Source organism: Stenella coeruleoalba (genome assembly GCF_951394435.1).
Source record: "Stenella coeruleoalba genome assembly, chromosome: 2".
NCBI lineage: Eukaryota > Metazoa > Chordata > Mammalia > Artiodactyla > Delphinidae > Stenella > Stenella coeruleoalba.
The window spans coordinates 158,890,146-158,912,407 of NC_137147.1; the positions used below are offsets into that span (position 1 = coordinate 158,890,146).

Consider the following 22,262-nt stretch of genomic DNA (forward strand, 5'->3'; position numbering starts at 1 on the left):
TGGACTTTTGGTGTGTATGGGACTAAATAAGGCATTAGTGCTGGAAATACACATTCAATTTGATGAAATAATAGATGTCTTCTTTCTGAAGACTTTCAAAATATAAAGAATCTCTGGAACGAGTCTCAAAAGCAGTAGAGGAAAGGCGTGCTGTCTTTGGAATCATCTAAACTTGGGTTTGATTTCCTACCGTACAATTGATTCACCGTGTGGTCTGGAGCGATTACTTACCCTTTGTGAGCCTCATCTGTCATCATTTGATAACTGAGGGTATTGGGATCCAGCTTGCAGAGGTGCTGTAATAGCAATGATATGTGTGTCCAGTTCCTGGCACATAATAGGTGATCAATAACTAGTAGCTCTTTGCAGATGACACTCCAATCTGTAAGAAGCTCTGGAAGAAAAAGATCAGGTAGGAGAGGAGAAGAAAATTCCAGGCTGGTGGAATGAAATTTATCTAGAAGTTGCAGTTACCTCTACCTACCGTTCATTCTTCTGGACAGTAGGCAGGTTGCTAGCCCAGGGAAGCCCGGCTGCCCTCTGCGTAGGTTCTGCCTGTGATGACTCACGTGGGGGGCTTGCACCTGTAGGAGCAGAGCCCTCGATATGGAGAACTTCAAAACCGAAGTGAACATTGCCCCCGGAGCCAAGGTGCAGTTTGAACTTCATTACCAGGAAGTGAAGTGGAGGAAGCTGGGGTCCTACGAGCACAGGCTCCACCTACAGCCAGGACGACTGGCCAAGCACCTGGAGGTGAGCCCATCCCTCTACGGCTCTGTCCCTCATCTGTGCTTTCTGCCTGTCCCCACTCTTTGTGGGGTTCCATGTCACTCGACACTGCAGGTCAGGGTGGCGTGCAGAGAGGATTCTGGGTTTGGAGTCAACCAGCCCACTTCCTTGCGGATTTCAATGCCAGCTCATTTCCTTACTAGCTGTGTCAGTTTCCTGTGGCCTGTTGTAACAAATGACCACACACTGGGTGGCAGAGAGCAACAGAAACGTCTTCTCACACAGTTCTGGAGGACGGAAGTCTGAAATCAACTTGTTGGCAGGGCTACGCACCTAAAGGCTGCCAGAGAGAGTCTGTCCTTGCTTCTCCTGGTATCTGGAAGCTGCTGGCATTCCTTGACTTGTGGCCACATCACTCTAATCTCTGCCCCCCTGGTCACGTCACCAGGGAGTGACCTGTTCTGAGTATCTTCTGAGCGTCTCGAGTCTCCCTGTGCCTTGCTCTCGTAAGAACACTTGTCGTTGACTTTAGGGCCCATTGGGTAGTACAGGATGATCTCGTCTCAAGATCCTTTATTGCATCTGCAAAGACCCCTTTTCCAAGTCAGATAGTAGTCACAGCTTCCAGGGATTTGACATAGACATGTCTTGGCGGGGGGCTCCATTTAACCCACTACACTGACCTTCCACATGGGACAAGCTATCCTGAGCCTCAATTTTCTCACCTGTGAAAAGGGTACTACAACGTTCTTAGATTCCTTGGTTACAAGTGAGATGAGCTTATGGAAGTAGGTGGCAAATAATAGCAGCTCAGTGGAGGTTGAGGTAGTCGTCTTCATCTGCTCCACGTTCCCCGCATTGCACTCCAGCTCCCTTCACCTCGAGAGCAGTGCTGCGGCAGGGCATTGGCTACCATTTGAACTCACCTCTGCTGTAATCTTCACCTCTTGCTGTGAGAACTGAACTGCTCTTTTCTTGGCTCGAATCTTATTGACATCACATGACCACTTGTGTAAGAGGCAGAGCAGAACTGGAAGAAACCCAGGGAAGTGCACAGTTCGACCTGCTCTCCATTTGACACATAGGAAGGTGAAGCAGACAGGTTGTAATTTGCCCATTGATGTAGAAGATTCAAGGGGATGAATGAATGGAGCATGGTAAAATTCTCATTCCATTCTTATTTCTAAACAAGAATAGAATGGGGATTTCCCTGGTGGTCCAACCGTTAAGACTCAGCGCTCCCATTGCAGGGGGCCCGGGTTCGATCCCTGGTCAGGAAACTAGATCCCACATGCCACAACTAAAAGATCCCGCATGCTGCAACTAAGACCTGGTGCAGCCAAATAAATAAATATTTTTTAAAATAAATAAGAATGGAATGGAACAGAGTAGACGAAGGGGAATTAAATCCCAGAGAAATGAAGCAATAGAAGGGGAATACTAGGTTGCCCAAAAGGTCTTCAGCCTACATGGTGAGATGCATCGTGTCACACACAATTTAAAGAACTTGCAGAAGTGATGGTGGAGCCGTGCTGGGTCATCTTTGGGAAATCCTGAAGATGAGAAGAGCAGCAGAGGACTTAGTAAGTGTACTTCTTGCTCAATCTTGAAATATTTTAATGCTTTGAGTAATTTCTTTCCCACCTCTAGGTAGATGTGTGGATTATTGAACCTCAGGGAATGAGATTTCTTCATGTTCTGGACACATTTGATGGGCATTTTGATGGAGTTCCCGTCGTATCTAAAGAACACCAGAAGGTACCACAAGCATTGATGTTACAGAGTCTAAGTGGCCGCTGGCTCCTGGGTTCTGCTCTCCTCCTCTGCTCTGGGGGATAGAAAAGCCGTCAGGTGCTGAGCTGAGGGAACTATATGAAGGAACAGTGATCCCTGAGCAAAGTCTAGGGTCTCCCACAGGATATACAGAATAATATTACGGATTGTTTCATTGCATTTTGACCAGAGTCTGTCCCTTTTGGAGGTCCTGTCCCATTTCCCCCAGGTAATTTCACTTGAGCAGTAGCTAAAAGACAGTTTTCACAGGGACTTGAAAACCACTGGTCCAGTGGTTAAGACTCTGCGCTTCCACTGCAGGGGACGCGGGTTCAATCCCTGGTTGGGGAGCTAAGATCCTGCATGCCGCATGGTGCAGCCAAAAGAAGACAGTTTTCACATAATACACAGTGGATTTTCCTTAATCACAGCAAGAAATATCAGCCTAATTCTCTCTGCCTCAATGGCCAACAGTAACCACCTTCGGAGGGATCGAAGTCCTCTAAGAACCTTTCAGCAGCTCTTTCTAGAGCTGGTAGCTGTTTCTTCCATGGGGGGAAAGGGAGGAATTCTTTGAATCTCTTATAAAGGACTGAAACCAGGCCAGCAGCACCGCAGGCTGTTAGACGTCCCCTCACATGCTTTGGCACCATCCCTTCCATCAACAACGAGACCACCGATGCTGCCCGGATGCAGAATGGCCCTGGACCTCCACCTGTGTGCACGAGAAGGTGCAGCTGTCAACTCCTCACCTGGAGAGGGAGGGGGGCCGAGACCGGGCTGTGACACTACTGTTCTTTCCAGGCACACGTCACCTTCAAGCCCACGGTAGCACAACAAAGAAAATGTTCCAACTGCTCCGAGACTGCGGTAGCTGGTGAGCTCGTGGTGATGTACGATGTGAACAGAGAGGAGAAGGTCGGTGAGCTTCAGGTGGGTGAGAACAGACTCTGGGAGAATGGCCCCGCCAAAGCCAAAGAACTGGTTTCTGTTGAATAACCCCCCCTTCCCCCCCACCCCCGAATAAACCTCGTCGGCCTCTGGGTAGTTCCCAGCTGCCCAGACGAGTGTCAAGGCTGCAGACAGGGGACTAAAAGCATATTTCCCTAAGTGTCGCCGAGCATTTTATGTCAAGATAACTGAATAAAGGTCATTGGGTCTCATGCCTTTGTCCCAGGAAGGTACGTCTAGGCCTCGAATGAAGAACCATAGGAAATTACAAAATGGGAATTTTCGATAACCTTCCAAGGCCCTTTGCAATGAGATGATCAAAGAAAGCACAGAGATTACGTTCCCTGTGAGATTTCTTGAGCATTTCCCTTTCCTCTTTTGTCACGTCTTAGATGTGTGTGCATATTTCCCTGTGCTAAAGTAATGAGGCCTTAGTAGCCAAGAGCCTGTGCTTCTCTCCACGGATGGGGGGGTGTCGGGAAGTGTCCACAGCTACACACCTGACAGCTGGACACTGTAATGTCCTGGGGGAAGCAACCAAAGGGCAGTGGAAAGAGAATGAGGTGAGCCAGTCTTTAGCATCTACAAGAGAAGACAGAGGGGGGAATCAGGAATCCACCCCCTCCCATTAACTTCTAGAACAACCCAGACTCCCCAGGGTGCACATCAAGGTCCTTCATGGTCTGCCCGGTGGGTTCTCTGCCCTAACTCCTTGAATTCATCGTGCTGAACCACTTATGGAGCCCTAAGTGTGCCAAGGGCTGCACTGTCTGGAAGTCTCTTCCCCGGCCTGGCCCCCACCCCCCCGCTCAGTCCAACCCTGATGCTGGCAGCCTAACTGCAAACTCATGAACCCACGTTCAAGTCCAGCGTAGATGCCCTTTCCCTGGGGAAGACGCCCCTGTCTGACTCAGATGCACCGCCACTGGGGGTGTTCTCGGAGCCTTTTACTTTTCCTGATCACAGACTTAACACCCTGTGCTTCAAATTGCCTCTTTATTTGTCTGGGTCCTTCATTGCCCGCGAGCCTCAGGAGAGCAGGGACTCTTCCTGATTCACCGTCGGTGAGCAGGGTGCCTGGGACGGAGGCCCTCGATGAAGACTGGGTGGGGTGGAAGGAGTGGAGGGAAATAGCCTAGGAGGTGAACTGCTGAGAAGGCTCAGACCTTCGCAGGGAAGGACAGAGTGGGAGCAGGAAGGAGAAAGGAGAAGCAGGGGGACACCAAGCCTCTGTTCTCTCCTGTCCCCTGTGACCACCCCTCTCCTCTCTCAGTCCCCAGACCCTCGTCTTCCTACATTCCAAACATTGCTAATGGTTTGGCTCACAAGTGTATTCTGGTTTCCAGGTATTTAATGGATATTTTGTCCACTTCTTTGCTCCTGAGAACATGGACCCAATTCCCAAAAACATCCTCTTTGTCATCGATGTTAGTGGCTCAATGTGGGGAATAAAAATGAAACAGGTAAGTACCCCTGGTGGGCAGTGGTACCTGGGGCTCCCTACCTTTTCTGATCCTCTCCTGATGATGCAGTTGTTCGAGGCCTCTTCCCACAGGGCTTGTCTCAGCTCAGGCTGCTAACAAAGTCACACAGACTGGGTGGCTTCTGAACAGCAGAAATTTATTCAAAACTCACCTTTTTGAAAACTTTCATCTCAGTATAACCTCTTCTCACTCTGCTCACTCTTCTGCTTCATATCCTTTTGGTTCTTCTGCATATAACACTTTAATACCTTGCCATTGTTCATGAATAACTTTGACATCACTATATGCCTATATTTTCTAATTATGCTGTAATTCCTTGAGGGTGGCCATCCTGTCTCACATCTTCCAGTTCAGAGTTCAACATAGGCTTATTCAGTGTTAATGGTATAGATGCAATTCTAAACAAACAAGGAAATTTCTTATTTTATTCATCCATCTATCCATTCAACCAATTTGAACCACCAACTAACCATTCATTCATTCGACAACCATTTCTGACCACCCAAGTGTTCACTACTGTTCTAGGATCCAAAAGACAGAGAAGACATGGCCCTGCCCACTGTGCTTCTACCCTGGTACCCAGGTCTCAACAGTGGTGTTTCTGACGGTTTGGGCTGGCCGATCCTTTGTTGTGGGGACCACGCTATATGTTGTAGGATGTTTAGCAGTATCCCTGGCCTCTATCCACTAGATGCCAGTGGCACCCACCCGTCCAGTCATGACAATCGAAAATGTCTTCAGACATTGTCAAATATCCCCTGGGGAGAAAATTACCCTCAGATGAGAACCACTGCTCTAATACAAGAGTTTTCTCACCCCTCCCTCCCTCCCTTCCTTCCCTCATTTAACAAGCACCCACTATGTGTCGGGCACTTAGTTCATCACCGAAGTCTGAGATGACTATTACACACCCAAGCGAACATGTTAAGCAGGCTGTTGGCTCTACAGATCTGGTGCTCAGAGGTGAGATATTAAGATAGACACTTAGGAGCCACCAGTATGTAGAAGGTATTCACAGCCATGAGACCAGGTGAGAACACCAAGGAGTAAGTGTAGATAAGAGAAGAAAACCAAGAGTCAAACTTACACTATTCCAATAATTAGAATAATCTGGGGAGAAGACGAGGAACCAGCAAAGAAGACTAAGAAAAAGTAGCCAATGAAAGAAGAAGAAAACCAAGAGTGTCCAAGGCTCTGGAAGAAGACGAGGAAGTTATATTAGGAGAGAGATGTGACCAGTTGGTCCAGATGCTGCTCAGATTGAGTCTGATAAGATGAGAATAGTCCACCGGATTTCACAGCAACCTTGACGAGCGACGTTTCCGTGGAGGGATGATGGTGAAAGCCTGAATGGAATGTATTTCAGAAGAAGATTTGGAGACAGTATTTTAGACAGTTCTTTCAAGGAATTTTATTGCAAAGGGAAGCTGAGAAATGGGGCAAGTGGGTACATTATGAGGTTTTTTAAGGAATGAGAAATGATAGCATGTTACTCTGTTTATGGAAATGTACCAACAGAGGGAAATTCAAGATGCAGGAGAGGCAAACGGCAGTTGCTAGAGCCATGTCCTTCAGTAGACGAGAGAGAATGCCATCTAGGTCACATGTGGATGGATTTGCATTAGGCAGAAATACAACTACCGGTTCTTCTACATTACCAGGCGGAAGGAAAAGTTTATGGGTACAAGTACTGGAAGGTGGGATTTTATGGTGGTGGGAGTTGTGGGAGTTTTCTTCTGATTGCTTGCATTTCTCAATGAAGGAGGAATCCAGGTCATCAGCTGAGACAGGAGAGGGGGGTGTTGGTGGTTTGAAGGAGAAGGAGACAGGAAGCAATAATTACGTGGTAGTGGATGAGAAGGCTGAGTAGATGCACTTGAGAAATACATTTGATTTTCAGACACCACAAAGGGGCCACCTGAGGCTCATAATCCTCAACTTAAAGTCAAGCTAGTGAGACTGGTCATGCATGACAAAATAAGACAGTAAAAGTTTAAGTATCGAAATACAGACAATACATGTTCAGAATACAGGAGAGGTAGATCTGTGTTGACTCAAGTGGATTTATACGGTTTTCTGGAAAAATTACAGCTTGAGCCACTACTTGCAAGATGACTAGGATGAATTATTGGTCTTCCTCGTTTCATCTTAGGCTTAGAGCTTATGTATTAAGACCCTTCTCTATTCTCTCTCAAAACAGACGGTGGAAGCGATGAAGACCATATTGGATGATCTACGCGCTGAAGACCATTTCTCCATGGTTGATTTCAACCACAATGTTCGAACCTGGAGAAACGATTTAGTCTCAGCTACTAAAACACAGATTGCAGATGCCAAGAATTACATTCACAAAATCCAGCCCAGTGGAGGTAAGTAGGTTTAGCCCACAGCCCAGTGAGAAACTCCCATAGGATTCAAATCTTGGTTCACTTAAGAAATATGATTCCCTACCCCAGTGGTCTTTGCCCCGTCTGCAGTGGTCTGCTTTAAATAATACATCTATTATTAAACAATGAATACTATGGTCATGGTGAAAGCATAATCCATACCCCATCCCACACACCTCAGAAAAGGGTGTCAGTAAGTGATACTAGCCTTCTTATGACTCACATAGCAAGAGAAAGACAAACACCATATAATATCACTAAGATATGACACAAATGATCTTATCTATGAAACAGAAACAGACTCACAGACATAGAGAACAGGCTTGTGGTTACCAAGGGTGACAGGGACGTGGGGGAGGGATGGACTGGGAGTTTGGGATTAGCAGATACAAACTAGTATATACAGGATGGATAAACAACAAGGGCCTACTGTATAGCACAGGGAACTATATTCAATATCCTGAGATAAACCATCATGGAAAAGAATATGAAAAAGGAATGTATATATATGTATAACTGAATCACTTTGCTGTAAAGCAGAAATTAACACAACATTGTAAATCAACTAAACTTCAATTAAAAAAAAAGAAAAAAAATCACATGTCATAACATAATTGTTTACAGGACAGTGTCCAAGTATGTCAGCAAGGCTGAATTAGGTAACTTCAGTTTGGTGGTTCACAAAATGACTGGTGCTTTGAAAGGGTTAATTCATCTCTAAGGGAACCATTGACTACAAAGTGGATATTTTATTCCACTGGGGGATCTGGACCAGCCTGGTCAAAATTTAGAAAGCAATCGAATGATTTGGGTACTGAATAAACTATACATGAACCATCACCAAACAGATGAACCTGAACCCAAGACGTGATTGTTTCTGTGGAAAGTAAGAGTATGTAACAGAACAGCACATTCTACGGCTTTCACAGGGACGAATATCAACGAAGCACTCCTGCGGGCCATCTTTATTTTGAATGAAGCCAATAACTTGGGACTGTTGGACCCCAACGCGGTCTCGCTGATCATTTTGGTGTCTGACGGCGATCCGACAGTAGGCGAGTATCATTTACATTTTTAGTGATAAATATTTTTACTCTTGTTGCTTGGGAACGTGATTTGCTCAAAATGGGAACTCAAATGCATTTGCCTGAGCGTCTAAGCCATTTTAAAGCCATGCTTCCTAAAAGAAGGGTTCTTTTGACCCTGAAGCATTCACTCCACTTAAAGCAGTCCCCGGACGTTTGAGGGGAGGACGCTCTTGAATGCCTCAGTTTCACCTCCACAGCGTGGGGAAACTTGAATTTGAGTCACATGCTGTGAGGATTGCTGATACATACTAGTGCAGTGTGTTTATTTCCTCAGCGTAAGGTGTGCGAGGTGGTGTGTGGAGAGTGTGTGATGAGGATGTATCCTCTGAGTCTGCAGTGACCTGTTCTCCCACTGTTCTCCAAATTTCCCCCATGTACTCACTGCACCTGGACAGGTTACTTCTCTCTGATGCATCCTGTGTGTTTTCTTATCCACACAATGGCTCGCCGTCTCCCTGCTTCTATTACATACACTGTTCTTTGCATTTGCTTCATTTGCGTCTTTACACGGACAAGCGCCAGTGAGAGTGAATGCTAGATTGCGCTGCAGTCCGTCTTGTAGACAAGGATGTACCTAACTGTGCGTGACACAGCTCAGTGGAAGGAGAACCAGTGATGCGATCCTGACAAGGTACCAGAGTTCTAGAAAGACGGAGAGCGAGGCAGAGTGGCTGTTGTTGTGTATTTGTTGTAGATTCAGTGCTTGGATCAGATGACTTTTAAAATTCAATTTTAGAATAAAATCTTAAGGAAATAAGCTTAAAAGATTGTCAGTTTCTTACTCCTGACCCTCAACTATCCAGTTCCTGTCCCGGGAGACAGTCACTGGTTACCAGTTTCTTATGTGTCTTTCCAGAGAGATTCTGTGTGTATCTGTATATACATATACACACAAATATATGAAAATATATACGCACGCATACATACATGTATACAAATGCATTCTGCATATGCTGACCTTCACCTTGCTTTTCTCCCCTTTAAAAATGTGCCTTTGAGATTGTTCAATATAAACGATCATAAAGAGTTGCCATGTTCTTTTTTATAACTGCATAGTATTTCAGTTTGAATATACCATAATTTAACCCATCTCCTTTATCGGTGTACATTTAAGTTGTTTCTAATGCGTTGCTATTCCCAATAACGTTGCTATATACCACTGTCCGTCCTTCATTTCAACATGTATGAGGGCATCTCTAGGGGACATTCCTAGAAGTTGAGTGACTGAGTCAAAGCATAGGTGCATTTTGAATTGGGACAAATTTTGCTAAACTGCCCTCCATGCGTTTTCCTAAATCTTGATGGCATTGGCTTCTCACTCCTTTCCTTCCTGTCATCATCTTTAGGGGAATTGAAATTGTCAAAAATTCAGAAAAACGTGAAGCAGAACATACGAGAAAACATCTCCTTGTTCAGTTTGGGGATAGGATTTGATGTTGACTATGATTTTTTGAAGAGACTCTCCAACGAAAACCGTGGGATCGCGCAAAGGATTTATGGAAACCAGGACACTTCTGCCCAGCTCAGGGTAACTTTTTTTTCTCTTCTTTTTTTTTTCTTCACTTAAAATCATTCAACTAGCAATATCGGATGCCTAAAAGAAGATGGCTGAATTTAAGTAAAAATTGTCATTATGTCAGTTATATTAGGTCACAAGAATCAGGGAAGTGTTCTATTCCTTTCTCATGCACCCCACCCCCACTTGTACACCTGCAGTAACAGTGAGATGAGAGGCGGTAAGGTGATGGATACCAAGTTCCCTACTCCCTGAACAGGTCTTGGGAGACACCATCACAGCTTCTTGTGTCTCTCCAGTCCCGCTAAGCCATCGGTCCTCCTAATCGTCATGGGCACTGTTCTCCCTTTAAAGTACGTTGGCATCTTGGAAATCAACTTCTATAATGCAACACAAGTCAAATTATAGCCTGTACATTTCCTTAAATATAAAGGATATCAATTACTTGTTTATTTTGACTAAATGGACAAGAAAAAATGAAGGAGAAGAAGAATATACTTTACTCCACCCTCTGTCAGTACCAGGTACCATCTATCGATAGCAGGCACCATATTTAAACCTGGGGACAGGTAAGAGACAGGTTCTAATTTGGGGATATCCACCCAGCTGACTTATTATGAGAGTCCATGAGCTTTTCATGCTCGTCATAACAGAAAGAAAATATGCTGGGCTCTTAAATCAAGAGTAATATTCTTAACAAAGTCTTGATCGTCTCTGTTTCAGTTCATTGAATAACTATGAGAATTTTCCATAGCTTTCCACAGAGATCCTGGGAGAATAAATTGAGCGATGTCTGCTAAGCACTTGAAGAATCTCAGAGAAAAATGCTTTAGATCTATAAAGTGATATGAAAATAATGATTTCTCTGTTTTTTTCTATGAATTGTAGAAATTCTACAACCAGGTCTCAACTCCCTTGCTCCGGAACGTTCAGTTCAACTATCCCCAAACACCAGTAACAGATGTCACTCAAAACAGTTTCCATAATTATTTTGGAGGCTCAGAGATCGTGGTGGCGGGAAAAGTTGACCCTGATAAATTGGAGCAGTTACAGGGTATTATCACTGCAACTTCGGTACTTCCACTTATCTGCTTATTCTAAAAACACTAATTGTCCCCTTAGTATACAAGAGACATCTTGTATATTAACAGGCTGATACTCTGAATTCCAAGAATCATGTGGGTATAATAAAAGCAAAAAGCGAAAGGGAAGGCCTGAGAATATCTGTGCCATCTTCCCAACTATTGTGTAAATCCTGACCTTTTCCATCCCAAACTCTAGAGGTTGGCTCTTACTTCCTCTTGTGTATTCTTTTGGGTTATTTTGCATTCCCCTTCCAGTTGCCTGCTACCCTGATTCACTCACAGTAGATCCTTTGGAAATGTGAATTGATTAACTACAATTCTGCCCCACTGGTGTCTTTCAACTGAACCTTCCACTGTCCAGGCTAATGCAGAGTTAGTCTTGGAAACCCTGGCCGAGGTGGATGGCTTGGAGGATTTTCTATCCAAAGACAAGCATGCAGATCCTGATTTCACCAAGAAATTGTGGGCCTATCTGACTATCAACCAACTTCTGGCTGAACGGTAAGAAGACCGTACACCACAGGGATTTGCAAAAGCAAAAGACTTGCCTTGGATACTTGACATAATAGACAAAAAAAAAGAGTTTGGAGCCAAGAAAGGCAGCAAATTATTACAGGGTTTGGAGTATTCATTTCCACTGGTTTCAGGCAGTTTTAACTCAAGCTGGGTTCACTCGTTTTTCTTTTTTCTTGACATATAACATGCATACAATAAAGCATGCGAAGTGCGTTCATTTTAAATGTACAGTTTAATGAATTTTTATGCACATCCCCCACGTAATCAGCACCCGATCCAGACACGGAACAGTTCTTCCATTTCTGAAGTCTCCTTCATTCTCCTTTCCACTCAACACCCACCTCCCACCTCGAGTAGAAATCACTATTTTGACATCTGTCGCTATCAATTAGTTTTGTCTATGATGAAATTTCATATAATGATACAAACTGTATTTTTTGTTTCTGGCTTCTTTCACTCAGTGTGATGCCCGTGAGATTCATCCATCTCATTGCTATGGGTATCAGGAATTCATTTGCATTTACTCCTGAAAATAGATTATTGTCCAAAGAGAAATTTATGATTATGCAATTCTGATATCACGTAAGTAAGGGCTTCCTGTAGGTACCTATTCCATCTCTGGCTTCTCAGCTGACTGGTATTTAAATGCTCCAATATAAAAACTAATTTCTAGAGTAATGTATGGTTCTTTGATCACGTGTATCAGAATTACAGGGGGGTGTTTGGATAAGAAAATTACTGTTCCCCAGCCCACCTCCACCTATTTGATCAGATTCTTAGGAAGAGGGAGCAGGGTGGTGTGAACGGGGCTGGGAAAAATGAAATACGGCTGTATAACTGTGCTCAGAGAGAAAATCCTTAATGTCAGTAAGATTATAAAACAGACACAAGATTGTAAGCTGTGGCTTTAAAGTAAGTGAGAACTGTCCCTGCATCTTTACAGAGGCAACTGGGTGCATGTAAAGGTATATAGCAAATTGCTGCAGACGTTAAATATTGATTTTTAAAAAACAATCCCTGTAAAGTGGATCAGTGGTTGCCAGGGAGCAGTGGTGGAAAGGATGAACAGGCAGAGCACAGGGGATTCTTTAGGGAGGTGAAACTACCCTGTATGACACTATAATGATGGATACCTGTCATTATACATTTGTCCAGACCCATAGCACGTACAACACAAAAGTGAACCCTGGGTGATGATGACGTGTAGATGTAGATGTATCGATTGTAACAGATGTACCACTTCTAGTGGGAGATGTTGATAATGGGGGAGGTTGTCGGGTGGGGAAGGGGCAGGGAGTATATGGAAAAGCTCTACTCTATGCTCAGTTTTGCTGTGAACCTAAAACTGCTCTCAAAAATAACTTATTTAGACTTGTTTCCAAGGGGGAGGGGGTCGGGGGAGGGGTGGAGTGGGAGGTTGGGGTGAGCAGATGTAAGCTATTGCATCTGCTAAACAACAAGGTCCTACTGTATAGCACAGGGAACTATATTCAGTATCCTGGGATAAACCATAATGGAAAATAATATGAAAAAGAATGTGTATATATATATATATATATATATATATATATATATATGACTGAAGCACTTTGCTGTACAGCAGTAATTAACACAGAGAACACTGTAAATCAACTATACTTCAGTTAAGAAAAATACTAATCTGTTTAAAAATTCCTTAGGACTGCATGGATAGACAAAATACTAAGCTTCATGAAGCCAGTTAATTCTGTTTTACCTCATGGTCCCCAGGGTCCCAGTTGGACCCAGAAGTGGTGGAGTTAAATCTAGTGATGCTGTCCAATGTCTCTGTTTCCTGAGTACAGGAGCCTGGCTCCTACAGCTGCTGTGAAAAGGAAAATTACAAAAACAATCCTGCAGATGTCTCTGGATCACCATATAGTGACCCCCCTCACATCCTTGGTGATTGAGAATGATGCCGGGGATGAACGCATGCTGGCAGACTCCCCTCCACAAGACCATTCTTGTTGTTCAGGTGAGTCTGCCTACCTGGTGGAGAAATTTTTCATAAGATGTTACGGAAAAACCCAAACGAACTTTTTCGCCAACCCGATATTTTTTTATAAGCCTAAGTCCTGATGAGCCTTGTTGACATAGATAAAAGTAAACAGGAATGGAAAGAACTTGGTTACAGCAGTGGCAGTCACTTATCTGAACTTCTTTGAAGTCATATACAAAACTCATATAGAATCTAGTACTCAAAAAAGTATTTTTAATGGTCTATCAGATGACATGTCAGGCCCTTCTCCAATCCTGTTGAAAGCAAAGAATTGAAAACTGTCTCACTTACAAATAGATTTGTTTCCTAGACATTGGAGTTATTCCATTTTGGGGCACTACACCGATTTTCAAATGGACACTTAGTTCCCGGGAGGTTTTTGGTGAGGCAGGCAGGAAAAAGCTGTGCCTTCCATTTCTAAACTAGGAGAAAGGGTTTTCTCGGGAAAAATATATATGGAAGCTAAGAAGCTCAAAATTGCCGTAAAAGCTATCCATGATCTCTGTGTCTCGTGGAATGTCCCAAGGTACACCCAAGGGCACGTGTGCCCACATTTAGAAGAGCTTGGTTTACTCATCTCTTCCTTCCTCCCTTTCTTAGGGACTGGTCCTGTTATAACAATCTTGAGAATGACCAGCATTCACTGGAGGGATCGTTTTCTGCATTTTTAATTCTGTCCAAGTGAGATGCCAACTTTATGACAGTGGTCCAGGCTTCAAGAAACTCTTACTTCTGACTTCCAGTTACAATAGCCTGGAGCCTCACAGCTAAATTTATGCAGGGAGAAACTCAGGCTAGATGACCTGGCATTTATAGGTGATTTTATATCCCCTGAATAAAATGCCTAGGTGAACTGGCATTTTTTTCTCAGAGACAAGGAGCTGACTGCATATCAGAAAGCCAAATGAACTTTTTTTTTTTGCGGTACGCGGGCCTCTCACTGTTGTGGCCTCTCCCGTTGCGGAGCACAGGCTCCGGACGCGCAGGTTCAGTGGCCATGGCTCACGGGCCCAGCCGCTCCGCAGCATGTGGGATCTTCCCGGACCGGGGCACAAACCCATGTCCCCTGCATCGGCAGGCGGACTCTCAACCACTGCGCCACCAGGGAAGCCCCCAAATGAATTTTTTGCAACCAGTAGGGGATATTGGTTGGGAAACTAAATCGTTCAGTTGATTGTTTTGTTTTGTTTTCTTTTTTATTGAAGTATAGTTGATTTACAATATGGTGTTAGTTTCAGGTGTATGGCAAAATGATTCCATTATATATATATATGTACTTTCAGATTATTTTCCATTATAGGTTATTATAAGATATTGAATATCGTGTTATACAGTAAATCCTTATTGCTTTCTGATTGTCATTTGGTGAGTGGATAGGAATAGATCCGAGAAGATGCCGTCCAGAGTCTGGCTGGACCTCATCTCCCCAGTTTGTGGTGAAGGCACAAGGTCCTTCCCCAACCTCCGAGGGCTGGTTCCTCCTACTACAGACCCTAGCCCACGACCCAGACTCTGCAGAGAAGCCTACAGCAGGCCCTCACAGCATGATGACAGAAGGAGCTGGAAGATAGAGAACTCAGGAATAAAAATAATGGGAGAAAACCTTAGCTGAAAACCTCTGGGGTCTGTCTGCATAAAACAGATTCTTGATATTGTAAGCAATGTCCATGGAAAAGTAAACCTGGAAACTAATGGATACAGTTTTTTCTATGCAGGTGCCCTGTATTATGGCAACAGAGTTGCTCCAAATTCATTCCCACCTTGGGTGAACCCTTCACCGACACCAATGGTCCCAATGCCCGCGGTTGGTGCTCCAGTGCTTGAGACAACCCCTCCTCCACACGTGATGAGAGGTAAGGGAACTTCCACAATGCTTCCACATCCCAGATCTCAACTGGACCATAATGCCGTGGAGCATTGGTATACGTTTAAAAAATCCTGGTAAAACTGGAAGCCTTCTATAGGCATCATTGCCTTCCATGGAAAGAAGATGGCCCCATGTATTAGTCAGCTTGGGCCACCAAAACAAAATACCATAGACTGGGTGGTTTAAGCAACAGAAGTTTATTTCTCCCAGTTCTGGAGGCTGGGAAGTCCAAGATCAAGGTGCCAGCCAGGTACATTTCATTTTCTTCGTTTGTAGGGAGCACCTGTCTTCCTGTGTGTTCACATGGCCCCTTTGTGTATGCACTGGAGAGAGAGATAGAGGGCAGGCTCTCCCGTGTGTCTCTTTTATAAGGGCACAAACCCCATCATAAGGGTCCCTCCCTCATGACCTTGTCTAACCTTCATCAGCTCCCAAGGCCCCACCTCTAAACACCATCATGTTGGTGGTTACAGCTTCAACATATGAATTTGGGGGGACAACGCATTCCATAGCACCCCATTTCCAACTGTACAAGGCAAACCTTCTGGGATGGAAGAGATGCACCTCTCGTGTGGGGAGGGCCAATGGGTATCAATGGAAAGGACATCTTCTTTGGAGATTGTTCATGACACTCATTTGAACTTAAGTTACTTAACATTTCTGCACTTCACTTCCTTCATTTTGAAAACAGGCATCACTATACTTGTGTAGCTGTAAGTACGTAAGTATCATGATGTAAGCTACTTACATAGCTGTCGATTAAATATGTAACCATCTTTAAAGAGCTGGCATGTTATAGTCACTCAATAAATAGGTGTTCTGTTTGTTTTTGGCCACACCATGCAGCATGTGGGATCTTAGTTCCCCTGACCAGGGATCAGACCTGTGCCCCCTCCAGTGAAATCACAGAGTCTTAACCACTGGGCCACCAGGAAAGTCCCTAAATAGGTGTTATTATCAACTTTATAATCAAAAATACTTGAATGTTGTTTCCTATATAACTGCATTATCATACATTATTTTGTGAGGTTGTTTGTTAATTTGCTTACTTGATTTTAATCAACAGCATATTTGAAAATCCTAGTTTTGCTCAGCATTTAAAAATCTTTCTACCAGTGGTTTCAGTGGCAGGCATGGGTAGCAGATGCAATCGTGTGAAAGCCAGGAAAACGAATTTCCTCGCGAGGCTCCTGGCAGCTGCATCTGGCTTCCTTGTGCAGATTCTTTCTTTGCCTTCTGGTCATCAACCTCTGCAGGGTCTTATTTCTCAACCAGAGAGAGGGGCTGCCTGGGGGGAAATAGGAAACTATCTTCTCTCCTGTTCCTGGTCTGCACTATGCCTTTCGGTGAAAGGGGTTTCCACTGCCTACCCATTGGCTGGTCCCATGTAGAAAGCTTGTGTCCCTTTTCTGCCTTTTATTTAGGAGTAAATTTCAACATTCAAAGAAGGAGCACATCCCTCTCCCTCTTGGAAGGTCCAAAGTACCAGCTTAACTCGGGTGGTTTGCAGTTTAAATATCAGAGTAGCTTCTGGTGTAGCTTCTTAGAAATGTGCTGCTTTTCTAGACTGCTTGGAACGTAAGACTCTTCTATCCAGAAATCCTCAGAACTGATTTCTCAGGACTGTACACCTACCACTCACCTGACATAGAATTATAACAGAGAGAACACAGCGAGGACTCTGAATGGATATTTATGGTATCTTTAAATATCTTTAATAAGTATCTTGATAGAGATTTTAAAACATCTCACCTCTACGACTTAGCTCTGTTGTTGTTTGGGGGCCCAAGGTGATCTTCTTCTTCACGCTTCCATTGGTGGCGATGCTTCAGACAGAGGTCCCTCCACTCCCCTCCCACATCACCTCCAACTATGGAGCTTTGGTGAAGGGCTCTGCATGTGACTCTCAGAGTGACAGCCTCGTAAAGCGGCACATGAGGAGGGAATCTATGTGTCCAAGGTCGCTGTGCTTGCACAACAGCCATTTTTACCATGTGTTTCCAACGAGTGGCTTCTGAGAGCAAGATCTGATTGCAGCGACAAGTTCATGAGTCACTTAAACTGTTCCTCTGCAAAATAAAACTTTCATAGAAACATGTAGAGCCCGAGCCAATTTATTTTGAAGTGTTCTTCTCAGTAAGAATGCAGTGCTTGCTCCGAGTTTCTTGTCTCTGCTGTATGAGGCAACCAAAAGGACAAGGTCTTGAGAGTCAGACAGTTCTGGGGTCCAACTCTGCCCCCATGACCTTGGCCTGGACACTGAAACATCTATAGGTCTCAGCCCACCTTCAAAATGGGGATGATAATAACCTGCAAGGTGGTTCTAAAGTAGGTTCCTGGTTCCCAGGAGAAGCTCGGTAAATGCTGGCTAGTCTCACACCCATTAACCCCAGGTCCTCAATCTCCCTCCAACCTGATCAGAATGGAAGGCTGCACAGACTAACTTCAGTATGACCTTTTGTTTCTGGTAGACGTCTATCCACTCATTAGGGCAGTACTGATTCGCTGCTGCTCACCAAAAGGTCTGATGGATGGGATCTAGGTTCATCAAAATGGCAAAACCCATGATTATCTTTAATGAAAGCAATTTCCTTCAAGCCAAGTTATCTCAGAACACCCTATTTGTGTAGAGGAAAGAAGAGGCTATCATAATAAAATGATTTTTTTGATTAAAAAAACAAAGAGCTGGGAAGCTTCATTGCGTGTTTTAATGATGCCCTCTCATGCCCAGCTCCTACACAAAATCAATTAACCAAGTACTTATTGACTACAGAGCATGAGCTTGGTGGTGTGAGGGGTGCAGAGAAGTACAAGATTTTGTTCCAGTTCTGGATGAGTTTATCCTCCATTTCGAGTTCCCAAACACACACCTGAAGGAGCATATCAGGATGGTTGGGAGAATGGGCACGTGATCAGACAGCGTGGCTTTGCGTCATAACTTTGCCACTTATTAACGCTGTGATGTGACCTCGGGCAGGTCACCTGTCCTCTGCAGGACTGCGGTGAGAATTAGTTAATATTTGCAAAGAGCTTTGTGATAGCATCTAGAAAACAGCAACCTCTCAGACATTTGTTAAAGCACGGTAAGGAACAATTTATTCATGATGGGTGTAGGGACCACTGCACTGGGGTATTGCAGTGCAGGAGGGAGATTAGATTCAACTCTGAACACACCATGGGAAAGTGGGAATTTACAGACAAAAACCAGGCTGAGGTCAGTAAATGGAATATTACTAAGAGGAAACATCAGTGGAAAGGGGGGGTTCTGGTTAAACTAACCTAACAGGATTCTTGCTGAAGGCAGGCCAGGTAATCAGACCTCACTTGAGGATGGTGGGGGGAGGAGGAACCTGAATAGATATCAAGGGTGATCAGATTTGGAGGGTGGGGGATTCTAGCTAAACCTACTTAGTAGGATTTTTGCTAAAGTTAGACAATGCAGAGAGGAACATGGAAGTCCAAAAGTTGAGGTCAAACCTGAAGAGTTCAGGGAAGCCTGAGTAGAGTTAGTCCCAGGAGAGAGTCTTTGTCACTCCTTCATTAAATTGTTTCTCTCTTGAAGGTAAAGACCATGACTTATTTATAGCTACACCAAGCGTTGCATAATTCAGAGTTTTGCACATGGTTTGGTTTTTTTTCTTACCAAATATTTGTTGAATGGGTAAACAAACAAACAAAAAAGATCAGCCAGAATAATGGTGTCTAGTAACAAAGGAGTACTTTCTTGGGAATAGTTTGATCCTTCATTGCTCTTGGAATTGATCAATATTAATCTGTATGCCAAAAGGTAATATTATGTTTTTTGTTTTTATGCACTGTATATGACTACTTAAAAATACAGGTATTTTACCTATCTATACACACAGTCACTGTATATACACATATGTAGTGCATTTGTAGTATATATTATACATATAGTGTGTATGCTTGTGTTTCTTATTCCTAATGTCTTTCTTATTCATTTTTTTCTCTCTAGCCTAGAATATATGTGATAGCTACAAAACGAGTATACATTATATTTGTAAGATAACCTAGAACTCTGATGGCAGCTCCATGAGGAAGGGACAGTGCTTGGACCACTGGGTCCTCCCTGGCGCCTAGAACAGTACCTAGCGTATAGTAGGAGCACGATAAACATTTGTTGTTGTGAAATTAAAGAAGTTCAGGAATAAAATACTGTTCAAATTAATCTTCCTTTCTATGATTTTGTTTGTTTTCATTTTCTTTGTATATTTTCCAGTTGAAAATGACCCACACTTCGTCATCTACCTACCAAAAAGCCAAAAGAATATTTGTTTCAATATTGACTCAGAACCTGGAAAAATCCTCAACCTTGTTTCTGATCCAGAATTAGGTAAAATAAAAAGATATTATATTGGAATCAGACTACTAGATCATGGTCGTTCTTCACTGTCACTACCTGGGATTTCTTTCTTTCCTACCTTAATAAAATCTTATATATATATATTTCAAACTACTCTTTTCAAACTCTGATAGTGAGAAATGAATTATAAATATATTCCTAACTATTCGAACTATTCTAGATAAAATACTCTGAGTATGAACTAGCAGAACTTGTGATATGATTAATTTAAACCATAAGAAAATAGTTATAAAATGAGAATTATAGAGGAAAAAAAATTTTGTAAATCCTGAAGCTAAATAAAAAAATAATTTTCCCATTCTGTCAAGTTTTATAAATTTGAATTATGGTGCCCACATGTGCAAAAAGAAAGAAAGAAAGAAAGAAAGAAAAAGAGCGCACAAGAGAGAAAAAAACATTTTTTTTCCTTGCAGGGATTTTGGTCAATGGACAGCTCATCGGTGCCAAGAAGCCCAAGAATGAAAAACTAAGCACCTATTTTGGGAAACTGGGATTTTATTTCCAACGTGAGGACATGAAAATAGAAATCAGCACCGAGACCATCTCCCTGAGCGGGGGCTCTCGAACATCTGTCTTGTCCTGGTCCGACACAGCCCACATCCTTAACCAGAGGCAAGTACAGTTACATCCGAATTAGGGCGTATCCTTGACACGTGACTACATCAACAAATCCAGACATGCGTGACACAAACATAAAACTCAAGATCATCATTTTAAATGTGAAGAAGTCAAGGTTCAGAAAAAATTTTGTTACTTCCTGCCCTGCTCCCGGCAGTAGAGTCTATGTGTTTTGGACACAGTGTGTCTCAGTGCTAGCCTGGCGCCTGGCATACAGTAAGCACTCAATAAGTACATGTTGGACGTGTGAATGAATCCATCAACTGAAATCCAGCCCAGTGTGTCAGAGTGCTCAGAAACACTATGATTCTGTCCTATGAGTAATATCTTCCCATTAGTACCTGTTCATTGTTGATATGGAAACGTATACATTGACAGAATTTCAGCGCTGGGAGATAAATCAACGTTCTGTGGCCAAAATGTCGTAAAGCTCTTAAAAAACTGGGGCGATTGTACGGGGCAGAGTGAAGTCATATTAGGGGTGGGAGAGGAACGACATTCTAAAACGAGTCTGTTCCGGAATCGTTAACTCCTTTTTGACTTCCCACCAGGGTGCTTGTCTCGGTGAAGAAAGAGAAAACTGTGACTATCACCCTGGATAAAGAGATGTCCTTCTCTGTTTTACTTCATCGCGTTTGGAAGAAGCATCCGATCAATGTCGACTTTTTGGGGATCTACATCCCCCCCACAAACAAGTTTTCTCTTAATGTACACGGGTTGATAGGTAAAGTGTCCGTGGACCATCTGGCAGGTGTGGGACTGACCACCCTAGGTCTTGAGCAACTTTGGCTCAAGGTTAGAACATTTGGTTAGAATGTGGGAAAGTGACAGGTGTGGACTCAAGGGTTCAGGGAGGACCCACACCCTGGTCTTAATTTATGAAGATGCCTGAGTGACACACAAAGAGGTTAGTGTCATTGACAGAGTGTAACATTTACCGTTGCTCGCGGTTTCCATAGAAACATGAGACACATCTCACCATGCAGGGCCACGGGGAGGCCAGGTTTGGGTCAGGAAGCAGAAGCAGGAGCAAGAGATAGGTCCAGGCCAGAGCCTTTACTGGGGTTTCTGTGGCAAAGACAGGACAGAGTAGGGTAGTTTGGGGTTGGCTGGCTTAATAATTTCAGTGGGCACTGGGCTACAGGGTGGTCTTTCCTTGCCTGGCACCTGGCCCTGGAATGATTCCTTCTGGGGCTCCCAGGCCAGAGACAGGAGGCCCGGCTCTGGCTTGGTCCGTTTGCAGATCCCCGCCATGCTCCCGGCTGAGTCCTTTGCTCTCTTTCAGAATTGGCTTTCCCAGGGAGGGGCAGTCTCCCCCCAACCAGACGGAGTTTTTAAGATGTCAAAACATCATAATATACAGAGAATAAGAAACAAGATTCCTACAACCCCACACAGCAGTGCAGGGCAACTCGTAATGCTATAGCTGGGACTATTTGCTGCTCCAAAGTTTCCCAGGGCTGGGATTTCATCACATACTGGGCAAATTAAGAGAAGGGATGGATACACTGTACGTTTTATGCTGAAGATGTTTTTCTCACTGAAGAGAAGTGAACTGGTTTAGGAAGTCTGTGATAAGAAGCAGGGCGTCCAGGTCAACCTTCCCTACTTTTTAAAGAACGGTGGCGATTTAAGCATACTGTATAGTGTCACAAACCAAACGTGTTTCTAGATTTGAGCTGTACTCTCAGGTGCTGACCTTTACCCCCACCATCAGAGTGTTTGATTTTACTTGGGGTCCAGTTGATCAGACTCATATGTCAAATGACATACGAGTGAGCAGCATGGATTTGCCCTCAGGAAGAACCCACCCCCATCTGCATCCTTTTCCTCTCAGTACATCTGTG

At 43.8% G+C, this 22,262-nt stretch overlaps 1 protein-coding gene across 1 annotated transcript in view; it reads left to right on the plus strand.

The window, feature by feature from the left end:
- Positions 1-22,262, plus strand: part of ITIH2 (inter-alpha-trypsin inhibitor heavy chain 2) — a 63,803-nt gene that overhangs the window by 34,430 nt on the left and 7,111 nt on the right. The window contains exons 11-24 of the mRNA XM_079912058.1: positions 591-753; positions 2,380-2,487; positions 3,307-3,435; positions 4,800-4,916; positions 7,138-7,306; positions 8,254-8,379; positions 9,759-9,940; positions 10,817-11,002; positions 11,375-11,514; positions 13,353-13,522; positions 15,262-15,399; positions 19,654-19,767; positions 20,211-20,409; positions 20,967-21,139. Of these exons, the coding sequence (XP_079768184.1) occupies positions 591-753; positions 2,380-2,487; positions 3,307-3,435; positions 4,800-4,916; positions 7,138-7,306; positions 8,254-8,379; positions 9,759-9,940; positions 10,817-11,002; positions 11,375-11,514; positions 13,353-13,522; positions 15,262-15,399; positions 19,654-19,767; positions 20,211-20,409; positions 20,967-21,139 (2,114 nt within the window). The remainder of the gene's footprint in view (positions 1-590; positions 754-2,379; positions 2,488-3,306; positions 3,436-4,799; positions 4,917-7,137; positions 7,307-8,253; positions 8,380-9,758; positions 9,941-10,816; positions 11,003-11,374; positions 11,515-13,352; positions 13,523-15,261; positions 15,400-19,653; positions 19,768-20,210; positions 20,410-20,966; positions 21,140-22,262) is intronic.